The sequence below is a fragment of the Conger conger genome, chromosome 8 (genome assembly GCF_963514075.1).
Source record: "Conger conger chromosome 8, fConCon1.1, whole genome shotgun sequence".
In the NCBI taxonomy this organism is placed as follows: domain Eukaryota; kingdom Metazoa; phylum Chordata; class Actinopteri; order Anguilliformes; family Congridae; genus Conger; species Conger conger.
This window is the reverse complement of record NC_083767.1, coordinates 5980733-5994503: the sequence shown is the minus strand read 5'-3', so window position 1 is coordinate 5994503 and position 13771 is coordinate 5980733. Positions and strand designations below refer to the sequence as shown.

The 13771-nt window shown below is 47.4% G+C and overlaps 1 protein-coding gene across 2 annotated transcripts in view; it reads left to right on the top strand.

The window, feature by feature from the left end:
• kdm4c (lysine (K)-specific demethylase 4C) overlaps window positions 1–13771 on the top strand; it is a 145366-nt gene that overhangs the window by 30842 nt on the left and 100753 nt on the right. For both annotated transcript variants that reach the window (XR_009709390.1, XM_061252461.1), the window contains exon 8: window positions 434–571. Coding sequence is in view for 1 of the 2 variants with exons in the window: in XM_061252461.1 (XP_061108445.1) it covers window positions 434–571 (138 nt within the window). In the remaining variant the exon portion in view is untranslated. The remainder of the gene's footprint in view (window positions 1–433; window positions 572–13771) is intronic.

The following is a 13771-nucleotide window of genomic DNA, read 5'->3' as shown; positions in this document are numbered from 1 at the left end:
CTTCCTCTTTCAGCAGGAAATGCACAGCCTGGCCGCTGTCTCGGATAATTAACGGGAAACGCTGGCTTTTGTCCGCCCGTCTTTTGTTTTGATCCTTTGACTATTTGAAGGTGTTGTAATCCAGACTCGTGTTAAACCTGCCAAAATATGTTTGTGTTTATTTACTTATTTATTTATTTCTTTATTGTGGTAACTAGCGTACGGTCAAGTGAATGAATGCGCTCGGAAGGAAGGTTTTTATGGAGCTAATTGCCAGTTGGTGTTTCTGTTTAGTTTTGTTTTCTCTTTTTTGCGGTGCCAGAGAATGTCGGGGGACACTGAATGTTTGACGCGACTAAGGAAACTAGTGAAATAATAATTGTTTGTATTTGTGGGAACTGCCTTTGTTTGACCTCTGACCTCTGACCTCTTCTTCCTGTGTGTATTTGCTCAGATCACCCAGGAGGCGGGCGAGTTCATGATCACCTTCCCCTATGGTTACCACGCCGGATTCAACCACGGCTTCAACTGCGCAGAGTCCACCAACTTCGCCAGCCTGCGGTGGATCGACTACGGCAAGGTCGCCAAGCAGGTGAGTGACGGCTGTGCAGGAACAGGGTCGATCCTGTTCCAACTGGTTAGAGCTGGTTTAAAAATGGAGGTTTAAAAACGGTAAAATACTGGTAATTTGTGTGACTGTAAAATGGCCCTAGTACGTATGTAATAACATTGTAATTACACATGCATAAGAGCCAACAAATGTGATATGACCCTAACGCATGTGTAATAACCTTGTAATTACACATTGATAAAGGCCAATGAATTTAAAATGACCCTAATACATGTGTAATAACGCGGGCATGACCCACTGAATGTAACATAGCCCTAACACTTCTGTGGTAGGGGAGGCGGGGAGGGGCGGTCTTGTGTTTAAATGAAAGGAGCTGCTCTGTGCTTCGAGCGGACAATTTGTGGTGTGGCTCAGCCAAGGTTTCGATCAGGCAGGTTCCCACGCAGCGTCCGTGTCTCCCTTGTGCCCACAGTCCTCCACAGTCCTTACATACACAGGCCCTGAACCTGAGCTGCCCCCTCATTCAGGTTTATTGTGACACAAATACTGCAGTTCTACTGGTGGCAGTGACACAGGCCCCGGCCAATGACTGAGTGACTGCAGGATTGAGAGGGCGTAGCTTAGGTGCAGATGACCAATCAGAGACAGGATACATCTTGTCAGGTGAAGGCACTGATCCGCTAAGTGTTTGTTTTGGTTCGGTTCCCTGCCCCCAAAAACTGCTTAATCTCTCCGTTTTATCATCCCGCTGTAACACTGGCGGTATCTGCGGGAAAGGCCACAGGGAGAGCCTGTCTTCTCTGCTATCTTCTGTTCTCTTATTTTATTCTCTCTCTCTCTTTCTCTCTCTCTCTCTGTCTCTCTCTCAGTTTCTCTCTCTGCCTCTCTCCCTCTCCCTCCCTCTCTCAGCAGCTGTTGTTGTTCTTTGCCAGGTTCTGTCAGTAATTCTCCGAGCCCCACCTGTCCGACGGCCGCGGCGCTTTGTCTGAGCGTGTGCAGAAACAAACGGCGCCCCCCGGGGGCCCATTCCGCGCGCGCAGCCCGTCTCCAGAGCCCCACGGCGGTCTGGAGATAACGCGGCGGCGACCGGATTCCGGCGGTCTGCGTTTGCGTTGTTCGTCTGTTCCATCGGCTCACTGCGGCAGACGCTGGTCGTCGCCATCGGTAACGGGAGAGGAAGCGATAAGGATTACTTCTAAAGAGCGTGTGTAGGTGGACTCGAGAGCCACGGGACTCTGTTTAAAGCAGGGGTCTCAAACTCCAGTCCCGCAGGGCCACGGGCTCAATTAGGCCTCGGATAGAACGTGTGCGGACTCTTCAGCCAATCAATGACTTACATGAAGCACTTGCGCGCGGGAACGCATCAGAGACCGGCAGACACCGCGGCCCTCCAGGACTTGAGTTTGAGAGCCCTGCTTTAAAGGGGAAGTTCGCTTTCTTGAGCTTTTGACATTTGGCGGTTTTAGTGCCTGTTTCCGATTGGCCCAGTTTTTGTGGGATGGATATTTTTGTGTGAATGAAGGATATCTTCGATAGGCCTACTTGCAAGTAGTTGTTCCTGATTACCTGTAGACATTGCCAGAGAATACCTTTTCAGTTTGCGAGGCAACAGCAGAATGCACTGTGCAGTGACACAGTCGTCCAGACTAAAAGGCTGTGCCTGTGCCCTGCGTTCTTTTCTTTGAATCAATAACTGATCTTTTTTCCACTCCTGAGCTTTGTGCGTTTGTTGATACTGAGTGGAATTCCTTCATCCGTCAGTTCAAAAGTTCAAGATTTCTTTTCTAAACAGTTGCACATTTGCATATAATAACTTTTCTTTAAAGGAATACCTCCCCATGAGAATCATTGTTAATCATTGTTATTTTATTTTTCATAAATTTGACTCATTAACAGGTCTCTTGTTACAGAATAAACATTTGTTGTGAGAAAGTCAATGCTTTTTTCTTTTCTTTTTTTCTGGTGTATTGGAACCTATGAAATACTCTCAATCCCGGCTGGCCAGATCCTCTCTGCGTGGGTGTGCATGTTCTTCCCGTGTTTGCGTGGGTTTCCTCCCACACTCAGACATGCGTGTCAGGTTAGGTGTGCTCCTGCCGTTGACCAAGGCCCTGGCCTCAGAACTGGAGCTGGTCCCCGGGCGCTGTACTGTGGCTGCCCACTGCTCCTGGGTAACTAGGATGGGTCAAATGCAGAGGACACATTACCCCATGGGGTTAAGTAAAGCGTATCTTTTCTTATCTTCGGAAGACTATGTATGCGAGAACAGGGTACGCAGGTTCAGAATGGCAGATTGAGCGGTGATGTTTCTTGAAAACTCCCAAACGCATCACGCCTCTGTGATCCTTGCCTTCTACACCGAGGAGTAGAACCCAGGAAATGGACTTGATTTCTGTGAATGAAAGAAGGTGTGTGCTTGTTGTAGCTGACTCCGTAATGCTGTAAGTAGTGCAGGAACCCGTGAAAAGACCAGCTGGCTCCAGGCCGTCCTTCTCCTCCCAGGCCTTCACACCCCCCTTTATTTTAATGTGTGCTGTAATCGAGTCTGTGAGCCAAAGACAAATTTCCATTTTCTACCAAAGCGGACAATAAAGTTGAGTTAAATTGAATTGAATTATTAATCACGATGCATGCCAGGTTGAGATGGGTCAGCGAGGTCTTATGAACCCTCGGATTATAAATATGATGTAGAGTGCGGACGATAAAATGCTTCCGGAAAGGGCGTGCCAGGGACGGCTGGGGTGGTGTGTGTGGTGGCGTGCCCTCTCAGACGAAGCCGGGGAAATGAGAAGATAAGCAGCTCTCTGAGCAGTAAAACAGATCGAGGAGGTGTCTGCTCTTCATGATAGGGAGTCCAGGTTTACACGCCGTGCCGTCTTTCCAGAAAGAGAATGATTGAATATATTCTGTCATATTGAGCTGTTGGGTAGTAGTTGGCTTGCAGTAGATGCAATAAAGATATTCATAGTGTGTGCTGGATGAAGGTGAGTGTGTGAATATCCTACTTGCTCAGTGCTACTTCAGTGTTCAATAATGTCCTTCTGCTTTTGGAGCAGAAACTGGAAAAAAACTAAAATAAATGTGTGGTCCTGACTGCCTTGGCCCTTTAAAAGGGCAATATTTGCCATGTTTGACCTAACAGGCTAATTGAAAATCTGGCTGGAGAAAGATTGTTCTACTGTTTCTCACTTTATAATTCTGCGCAGAGCGGTTTGAAAATCTCAAGTTTTATGACAGTTATAAAGCCAAAATAATACTAATAAAAAAAGGTGGTTCTGACAAAATTAACTCGAGCAGTTACAAGTGTGGGAATTCGGGGACAAATCAGATTTGTCTCAGAACCGAAACAGCAGGGAGAAAATTGCTTCACAGACCAGTACACTCTCCCAGAAAATGTTCCTAATAGGAACCCTGTGATTCCATAGGAGAACCCTATCAAGTTCAAGGGGTTTTTTTTTTCTGGAAAAAGGGTTTTCACACTTCACACCTATGAACGAGGGCTCCATAAAGAACTAAAAAGGGTTCCTCTATGGATACAAGCCAAAGAACCCTTTTCTTATGAGAGTGTGGAACAAACTGAAGGTGGATGATCAAGAGGAACCTCATTTTCTGCATCTCTGTCTCCACCCCTCCAGCTGTGTTGTAAACTCCGCCCATCTTCACAGCTGATTGGTTCACAGCCCCTCCTTCCCGCCCATGCCAGGTGATCTTACCTGTGCTGCTGTAACAGTGTGTCTTCGATCGCAGTCATCTACCGCAGTACGGTAGTTCCACTGACTTGGATTTTTTCTTGGAGGCTGTTGGTTGACAGTACTGTGAGCAAGTGTCAAAACGCTGATCCCGACTTTGTGGTCGGCCACGGTAAGTCGGACCCTAGGCCTGTGCGAACGCCGTTCTCTGATTGCGTGTTCCTTTAATCGCTTTCACGGTGGATGTGATGTCGGCTCCAGTAAGTCCGGACAAAGAAACATTAAAATTACAATGATTAAACCGTCCCGTCGGAGGCAGGTGTCTATTAGCCCCTTAAATGGGAATGTGAGGTGCATGAAATTGACATTTGAAACCCGCTGCAGAGTGCGATGCTCAGTGAACCGAGCTGCCGTGTGCACGCCGTCTCTGACCCGCGTGGTTCTGAGAGCGGTTCTGCTGCGCTGAGTCCTATTGGCCTTCCTCTGAGCCCTGCCCCCCCCCCCTCTGCTCCCCCGACCCCACGGAGGAGCTCGGGCAGCGAAGAAGACGGCTTTCTGATGCTCGCTTTTCGATGTTTCGGTCGATCGCTCTCGCGCGGTGTCACGGGGGATGAAGGCGCCCGGTGTTCATTACTCGTCGGTGTTGAGGTGGAAAATAAACGGTGAAGGAGACGAGTCACTGGGGCGTTTCTGCCTCTCACGTCTGCGGTAACCGCCCAACTTCACAAGCCTCTGTTTCCCTGTTCTCTTGAGCCTGATTGGTTCATCACCATGTCAATCACACAGTTTGTCCATTGCTTTGCCTTCTCTCACCTCTTTGTGGGGGTTGTGGGCGGTAATTGGGGGGTGGGGGGGGGTAGTTGGGGGTAATTAGGAGGGAATAGTTGTGTAGTTGTGGGGGGTAATTAGGGGGGGATAGTTTAGGTGTTGTGGTGGATAATTAGGGGGGGATAGTTGGGGGTAATTAAGAGGGGATAGTTGTGGGGTTGTGGGGGGTAATTAGGGGGGGTGGGGTAGTTGTGGGGGGTAATTAACCCCCCCCCCCCCCGCATGCGGTGAAAGTGCTCTCGTCTGGGAGGTCTTCACAGTTATCAGGGTGGAACAAAGTTAGGTGATCCCCCCCTCCCCCTCCCCCCTCTCCCGCCTGTACCCCCACACCCCCCTCATGCCCCCCTCACCCCCACGCCCCCCTCATGCCCCCCACCCCCACGCCCCCCGGAGTGCGCAGGGTAGCAGGGCTGCTCTGATGTGGGATTTGATAGGTTTGTTTGCTGCCGCGCTCATTTGCTCCGCATCACAAAGCCGACGGCCCGGAAAATGGAAGTGCCCCCCCGGCCCGTCTGTTCGGGGTCGCGTCTGAAGGTGTGCTCCCACCGTGCCCATTTCGTACTCCTGCGCTTTCTACAGTCCTCTGTGCTCTTTATGTGTGTGTGTGTGCGCCTATCCTCATGTGCTGTCAGAACCGAAGAGCGCTACTGCGTTTCTCTCAGGTGACGTTTCATTATTTAATGATCGTGAGAATGTGAAACACAAAATGCCGAACACGAGAAATCTTTGTACGTATGGTGAGGGTTGCGGCTTACGCCCACGGTCCTACAGGAATTACATAACCGCCTGAAAGAAACTTTTCAATGCACTCCCCGCTCCCAATAAACATACACAATGTCAAATGCGCAGGGCATGAAAAATTCAGTGTCCGTGTGGAATTTCACTTTGGCTGTGTGATGACTCAATGCTGTGGAGCTGTGCCCCCCATTCAGAGTGCTCAGGTCGTGTTCATTATAATAAGAAGAAGAATTCCATGCATTTATCTTGTGTTTTTCTCATACTCTGATGCCTGTAACCTAGTGGCTAAGGTGCCTGTAGCCTAGTGGCTAAGGTGCATGACTGGGACCTGGAAGGTTGGTGGTTCAAGCCCCGGTGTAGCCACGATAAGATCCGCATAGCCGTTGGGCCCTTGAGCAAGGCCCTTAACCCTGCATTGCACCGGGGGGATTGTCCCCTGCTTGGGCTAATCAACTGTAAGGTGCTTGGGATAAAATGGTCTGCTAAATAAATCATATACTAAAAGCGCTTTACAGTGATGAGGGGGAAACTCACCTCAACCACCACCAATGTGCAGCACCCAGCTGGGTGATGCAACGGCAGCCATTTTGTGCCAGAACACTCACTACACTCAGTCAGCAGCACTAACTAGTTGATGATCCCTGCTCTATGCAGTCTTTTGTGAGGAGAGAACGGAGTGGTCAAATTTTTTGTTTTTTCGTTATGCTTGTCGATCACCAGCTCCCCATAATTTCTGATCTGTTGCTGCCATTTTGTGAATTCAAGACTGAATTTACTTTACTGAGCAAAATAAACAGACTTGAAGAGTTTGAACATTAAAATGCGAAAGTTGACGAGGGAGCTGGAATATCACCTCTAATGGTTGTTGTCCCCCTGATACTGCTGTTCTCAGAGACGCTCAGCCCAAAGCTCCGGCCTCAGAGAAAACGCATTCATATTTTAATGCATTTTTCTCAGCCTCTCAACTTTTTTTATGCAAAAAAAGTTTGACACAGTGTTTGGGGCTTGCCAAAAACATGGCCCCATTTCTGCCTTTCTCAGTGTGGCTGCTTTGAAGGATTTTCAGTTTAAAGGAACCGAGAGCACGAGAGGGAACTGTACCGTCTTTTGATTAAATTTTTGCTTTTCTGTCTTTATTTTCCCCTCCATAATTATTCACATCATCTGTCAAAACGAAGCTAGAATATGATTTTCTGCATATCGTTTCCGTGACAACATCACCCACATGACATGGTTCCTAATTCAATTCCCATCTCATTCTGACCTGGAGTTACATCCCTGCTCAAGCTCAGTTGACCAATTAGATCAGCTAGACCGGCTGTGTACTCAACATGGTTTGACCAGCTCAAGCTAAGTTTTGAAACAGCTGGTAGCTGGTATTTCAAGCTGGTCATAGCTGGATTTTACACCAGCGATGGCAGACATTTTGTTGATGTCCTCGTTAATGACCCTGCCACGAATGAGCCGCTAATTAAACTTTCCCGAGCGAAAGTGTTGGAAGTTCAACACGTCATGAGAATGATATTTCATGTGAGATATGGTCTCCAGCGTGTTCTGACTGACTGTCATTCATCATTACTCTCGTTATTTATCCGTTGAAAACAAGCGGCCATTAATTTAACAAAATAAAAGCGCTGGTGAGCGCTGTCCTCACTCTTTGGTCTTTAACTGAATTGCGGCTTCCGTCAGTGATCCGTGATCAGGCGCTGACAGTAATGGATAGAGTCCTCCTTTTGAGCTAATTAGATTAAATTAAAATGCATGTCTTCTCACAGCGATGTTCACAAACTGTAATTAAAATGAATTTGCTGAGAATGGAGAGGAAACGGAGAGGTGGTCTCGCTAGGCCTCAATCGCAGGAGACTACCAGTCCAAAACTTCTTCTTCTTCTGTGTCCTCGTTGTCTTCTTGATGGTGGTCGTAGTGGTATTGGTAATGGTAGCTGTAGTTGTAAAATTGGTCATGGTGGTAAAATACCTATATACCTAAAATATATATATAAGAAATTAGTCGCTTAACGGGCAGTTTCTTAGAGCAAAGCTAAAATGAGTTTCAGTGTGTACCTGAAAAAGGTGAAAGAGACAGCCGGGCAGGACTACTGTAACTGTGGGTATCACTGAGAGTCTAATAATAATAATAATAACAATACATTTTATTTATAGAGCACTTTTCATGATCCTCAAAGACACTTAAAGTCTTTGGGAAAGATCACTCTCTCACACACACACACACACACACACACACACCTCCTTGTTTTAGTTTTGAAATGTTATTCAAAACCGCTACATAAGAACCCCAAAACCAATGGCAGACTCCAGCCACATTCCTCATGAGCTGAAATGCAGAGTGCCACGGTAAATCTGTGCTGTAAAGTCATAATTATAATGGTGATGATAAACCAGATTGTATTATTCTGCTTAATGGCCTCAAACATTATTGATGAACATTACTGATGAAGTTATACGCGCTGAAGTAAAATGCTCTCCTTTCACATGACGGAATTGGGCTTCCATTAAATGAAATATTCATTTTGATCCCATTTTGTGGATTGCTGGCTGTATAGACAACGTAATCAGTCTCTTTTAGGCATTAATATCCTGTACGCTACCGCAAAAAGCTCGGATAAAGTTCAATAAAATGTGACATAATGAATATTGTAATCCAGGACAGACGGTGGAAAATGTTTTTAAAGTGTTCTCTTTTATTTCCAGTAGATATTTTTTCTTCTTACTAATGTACTCAATCCCTCTTTCCTTATACATTTCTTTTATTTTTTATAAGTAAAATTCGGACTGATTTTGTTGGCCATTTTGAACAACAAAATTGCCCTGTTTAAGTATATAATCCCTTAAGTATATAAAGTCTTTACTTTCTATGGTTCTTCTGTTCTAAAGGGATGGCATTATTTAGAGGTTATGATGACAATGTCCTGGCTAACCATGCACACAATTGCATTTCCAGCTATCGGTTTCTGCCCATGTGTCTTTGCCACTGATGCGGACTTTGTGACCACATGTTTTTAACTTTGTGTACAATAACTACACCTCTATATACAGGTATTGTCAGTGTGTTTATGAGCCGCACAGTTTAAATTGCTCAGTTGCTCTAGCCTCACGATAGTCGACCAGCACCCAGCGCCTCTTAGTACCCAACCCTTTCCCCAATCGGGCTTTCAGAGGAGCTGCTTATGACGTTATGGATCTTATTTCATTCCATGTGTATAATTATATTTGAAGACATATTCAATTTTCACATGTATACATGTAGCTGATTGCGTTGGGAATATATGAGTTGCGCAGTGTTCGTTTTCCAGACAATTAAACAGAAATGACGCTATAAACATACTCATACACGGACAGTTTATGTAATTAGACCATATGTCACGTGAAAGAGATGGTTGTATGGGCCAGCAGCCATGGGGGAGGTGTTGGTTGGGTCTACCACCCCGAATATTTATAAGTATGTATGGAGATGCTGAGGTCAAATCCTCATTTAGCTGGGAAGATACAATTATTTTTCTCGTTTTGCTGCACTCATGATTTTCTGAATATTATATTTTACAGTAATAGGCAGAATTGGTGCTGTCCATTTTCACTCTTAACCTCCACTCTCTATGGTAAGAAGAGGGGGTGGTACTTAAGGGGTTAACTGGCCTATCTGATTGGGCAGCAGGCTTGACCTTGTTTTGACTCTTTGTACATCGAAACCAGTTTAGGAATCAAACCGTTCGATGTTTTAAACTAGTCTCCATTTGTGGTTTTTTAGTTCATCTATCCATCTTTTTTTTTTCCTCCTGTAAACCCTTTCTCTTTTCGAATGAATAAGAAATGATTTAGAAAGAGCGCATATTTCACGTCGGGCCCAGAATAGGATGTTTTCCCTCAGCACATGTGTATATTTGTTTTGATTTCGCGGCTTTAATGATTCTCGTATTCCGTGACAGTGGATAAAGAATCTGTTTCCATTTGCCGTTGCCTCCCCTGCTGAATCCATTAGACCGTGCGAGGGAAATGTCGCTTTGCACACGCTCCCCAAGCCTATAGTTAGTTTACTTTGCTGTCTTAATGGAAGTAATCTAACCCATGCTGGGTTGCTTGACATTTTCAGAATCAGATCATATCTCTCACCGAGGGAACAGGTACTTGGAGAAAATGGCAGCCAGTGCCTCCAATATAGTAATATAAACAGAACAGAACAGCAGAGTGGGATGCAGATCACATGGAGCCTGCAGGGGCTGGAGTGGGTGTTGGGTAGGGTGAGAGTGAGTGTGTGGGGGCAGAGTGGGTGTTGGGTAGGGTGGGAGTGAGTGTGTGGGGGCAGAGTGGGTGTTGGGTAGGGTGGGAGTGAGTGTGTGGGGGCGGAGTGGGTGTTGGGTAGGGTGGGAGTGAGTGGGGGGGTGTTGGGTAGGGTGGGAGTGAGTGTGTGTGTGGGGTAGGGGCAGAGTGGGTGTTGGGTAGGGTGGGAGTGAGTGTGTGGGGGCGGAGTGGGTGTTGGGTAGGGTGGGAGTGAGTGGGGGGGTGGGTGTTGGGTAGGGTGGGAGTGAGTGTGTGTGTGTGGGGTAGGGGCAGAGTGGGTGTGGGTAGGGTGGGAGTGAGTGTGTGTGTGGGGTAGGGGCAGGAGTGGGTGTTGGGTAGGGTGGGAGTGAGTGTGTGTGTGGGGTAGGGGCAGGAGTGGGTGTGGGTAGGGTGGGAGTGAGTGTGTGTGTGGGGGGGGGGGCTGGAGTGGGAGTAGGTTTACTAAATGTAAATCCAGCGGATTAAACGGTACCTTCTTTTGAAACGGTGATCCACCCACCAGGCCCTCCTACATGGACCTGTACCGGAGAGAAGGAGGTGTGTTTGAGTCAGGAGAGGGGGGGTGTGAGTTTGATGAAGGGTTGGGGGTTGGGAGAGCTGGTTCTCCCGCTGGCTGTGACGTCCATCAGACCGTTAGAGCCTGACCCACTCCCCTCCCAAGGTTAGCGTTTGAGCTCGTCATCACTTTCTCCCCCGGCTCGGCTCCAGCCTGACCTCTCTCCCGACCTCCGGCAAATCCCGCTTCTGCCAATACAATTACAGCAACTGCCGGTCCGGTCCGGAACGCCGTGGCATTCCCGGGAAGGGACGGGCACCAGTTCACCTTCGCTGGCCTCCTCCGTGCTTCTGACGCAGCGTCAGGACTTTATTATCCCGAAAACGATAAACTAGGCCTGTTTACTGAACGTAGCGGAGTGAATTTAGCACGTTAGTGGGATGACTGTTCACCCACCAATTCCCAAACCTCCCTGAGCCCCTAATGTTCTGCATACTATACCGTGCCAGAGATGTTGCTGTTGGTGTGTTAGCACGTTAGCCTCTGTTGTGTTGTAGTGAACAGAGGGGGGCTAAATTGCAGGGGTTTTTCACTTGACCATTGCTGTTCCTTGCTATGCACTGAACGCACGTTACCCTTTCCTGATTTACGTGTCGTACAGAAACGTCCACATACATTCCCCCTGTCTCACATGTCTTCTTCCGTCTGAGAGTATTTGAGTTCAGTTTGTTAAACTTACGGTTTGTTAAACTTTTGTAAAAAAAAAAAAAGAGTGTGCACTCTGAAGAAATGCAACCTTAAATCATAAACAAGTCATGAAAGCCTCAATTCCAGCACAGGACCGGGAATCAATGCGTCTTTGCAGTTTTTATATCTTTAGATTGCTTATCTCTAATGTCGTTTTTTTTTCTATTTATCATTCCTGAGTTTATTACCTGTTACCTTTTCTCAGTTTTTATTTTGTATTTTTTTTTTATTTCATTAGACAACTTTATGCCGCGCTGCTCCCCTCTCCGGAGCGTTATCCTGACAGCCAGGTCAGGAATGGCGGCCGACGCGTGATTGATTTGCGGCTCGTCAGTCTCCCGCTCGTGGTAGGGGGTTATTTATGCCCCAGTGATGGACATCTTTATTAGTGGAGTGGAATTGTTTAGACCGTGTAAGTGTGCGCATGTCTGCGCCGCGCGGCGTTTAGGCCCCGCCCCTGACGGGCCTCGCCATTGGTCAGGGGGCGCTCGTTAGTGAGGTATTTGAGCACTCCTCAATGCTCAGGCGGATACCCTGGGGGGATCTTAAAGCGTTCGCCCTCACTGTCGAAGCGAAGGACGGACGCTGAAAGAGACAGGGAGAGAGAGTGACAGAGAGGAGAGGGAGAGAGAGAGAGAGAGAGAGAGAGAGAAAGAAAGACAGAGAGAGAGGGAAAGAGAGAGAGGGGAGAGAGAGAGAGAGGGGAGAGAGAGAGACAGAGAGGGGAGAGAGAGAGGAGAGAGAGAAAGGGAAAGAGGGAGAGAGAGAAGAGCGGGAGAGAGAGAGATTGCTGACGGCTGAGATGAGTGGGGTTCTATTTGCTGAACATGAGAACATATCTTCACTGCAGAACAGGCTTAATTTGTTGAAAATGAAGAGTTTGAAGACAAGGCTAATTGCGACAAGCCAGACCTGCATTATGTTAATGAGCTGAAGGGAGAAGAAATGAGAGAACTGAAGCACATGGTTTCCACAATGTGATTGGCTGTAATGACAAGCAGCAACCACAGGGGTCCCCCAAGGACCAAGTTTGGGACCCTCTGGTGCTCTGGTGCGGGTGTTGTATCTGAGCTGGGTGGGGGGGGACTCACCCAAACCCAGATGCCCTGTCTGCCTGATGTTCCTGCCGTGTCCGTCCCCCCGCCCCGCCCCGCCCCGCTTCAGCGGTGCCCGTGGGATCAAACATTCAGAAACAGGGAGCCTTTAACCAGAGTCAAACCAAACCGGTTTCCACCGGTTTCCTCGCTGTGAACAGTTCATTCGAATGTCAGTCTCAAAAGGTCTTAAGGGCTGTATGATCTTGCCGTTTGGCTAATTGCTTGTAATGTGCATGTGAAATCTGCCTAACATCCCCTTGCTAAAGTCTTGACCCTACTGACGGTGCTATCAATTAGCCGTCAGATCAAATAATGCTCGTTTTTTGTGTTTTTTTTTTAAAAACCGCCGCCGTTTAAAGAGGGCTATAAGAGGCGGCCGATGTCGGCTCTTAACCTTGACGTGCGTCCTGAGCTCAGCGGCCCGGCAAATGCTGCATCGGCATATTGGCTCCATTCTTCCCCTCAGAGGAATTATACATAAATTTGGACGGATGAATATGGACGTTTAAAGCGGAGTCGCGGGAGCCCTGAGGCGGCGTGGGCGGAGTGGCGGTGAGAGAGGCCGTGACGTCGAGCGGTCGCGGGCGGAGCGGCGGTGAGAGAGGTCGTGACGTCGAGCGGTCGCGGGCGGAGCGGCGGTGAGAGAGGCCGTGACGTCGAGCGGTCGCGGGCGGCGGTGGGGGGGGCTTTCTGAACTCATCACCGCCGCTGTGGCGAGAGTCTGTTCTGTTCTTTACCAGGTTTACCTGCATAATGGACCCCAAACGCAGAAGCGCTAACCTGTTCGTCAACACAATGTGATGTGCCATCCTTTGCGGAAATGTTTACAGAAATGTTGTTTGTTTTTTGAGTTATTTGCAACACTCCACAATGCTCAGGCACTGCTGTTAAATATTTCCAGCAGTATATTTAAAAAATGTTTTTCTGCATGTTTATGGTATATTGCCGAATATGATATTTTGGTGAGGGATGCACAGTCCAGTGGGGTACGTGTTCTTTTATGAAAGCTTGAAGGAACTGGATCTGGTGCTAAAATGTTAGCCGAATAATTGCCTGTAATTTTAAGTCAAGAGAGTAGTATTTACTTTTACTTACTTTTAACTCAAAATATTTCCTCAAACACCTTCTCCCAGCTTATTTATATACTCCAATTATATATGGTGTGCAATATAGTGTATATGGCGTGACATTTAATTTAGGCTGAGACGTATATTCAGTGTTAGCAATCAGCATCATTTCTTGGTTTTTTACCTGTTTTTGCCCACTGCAGTTCCACAGGAAATGTTCAAAGAGGCAAGAAACTGAGGGAAAAAAATAAAAATCTGATTATT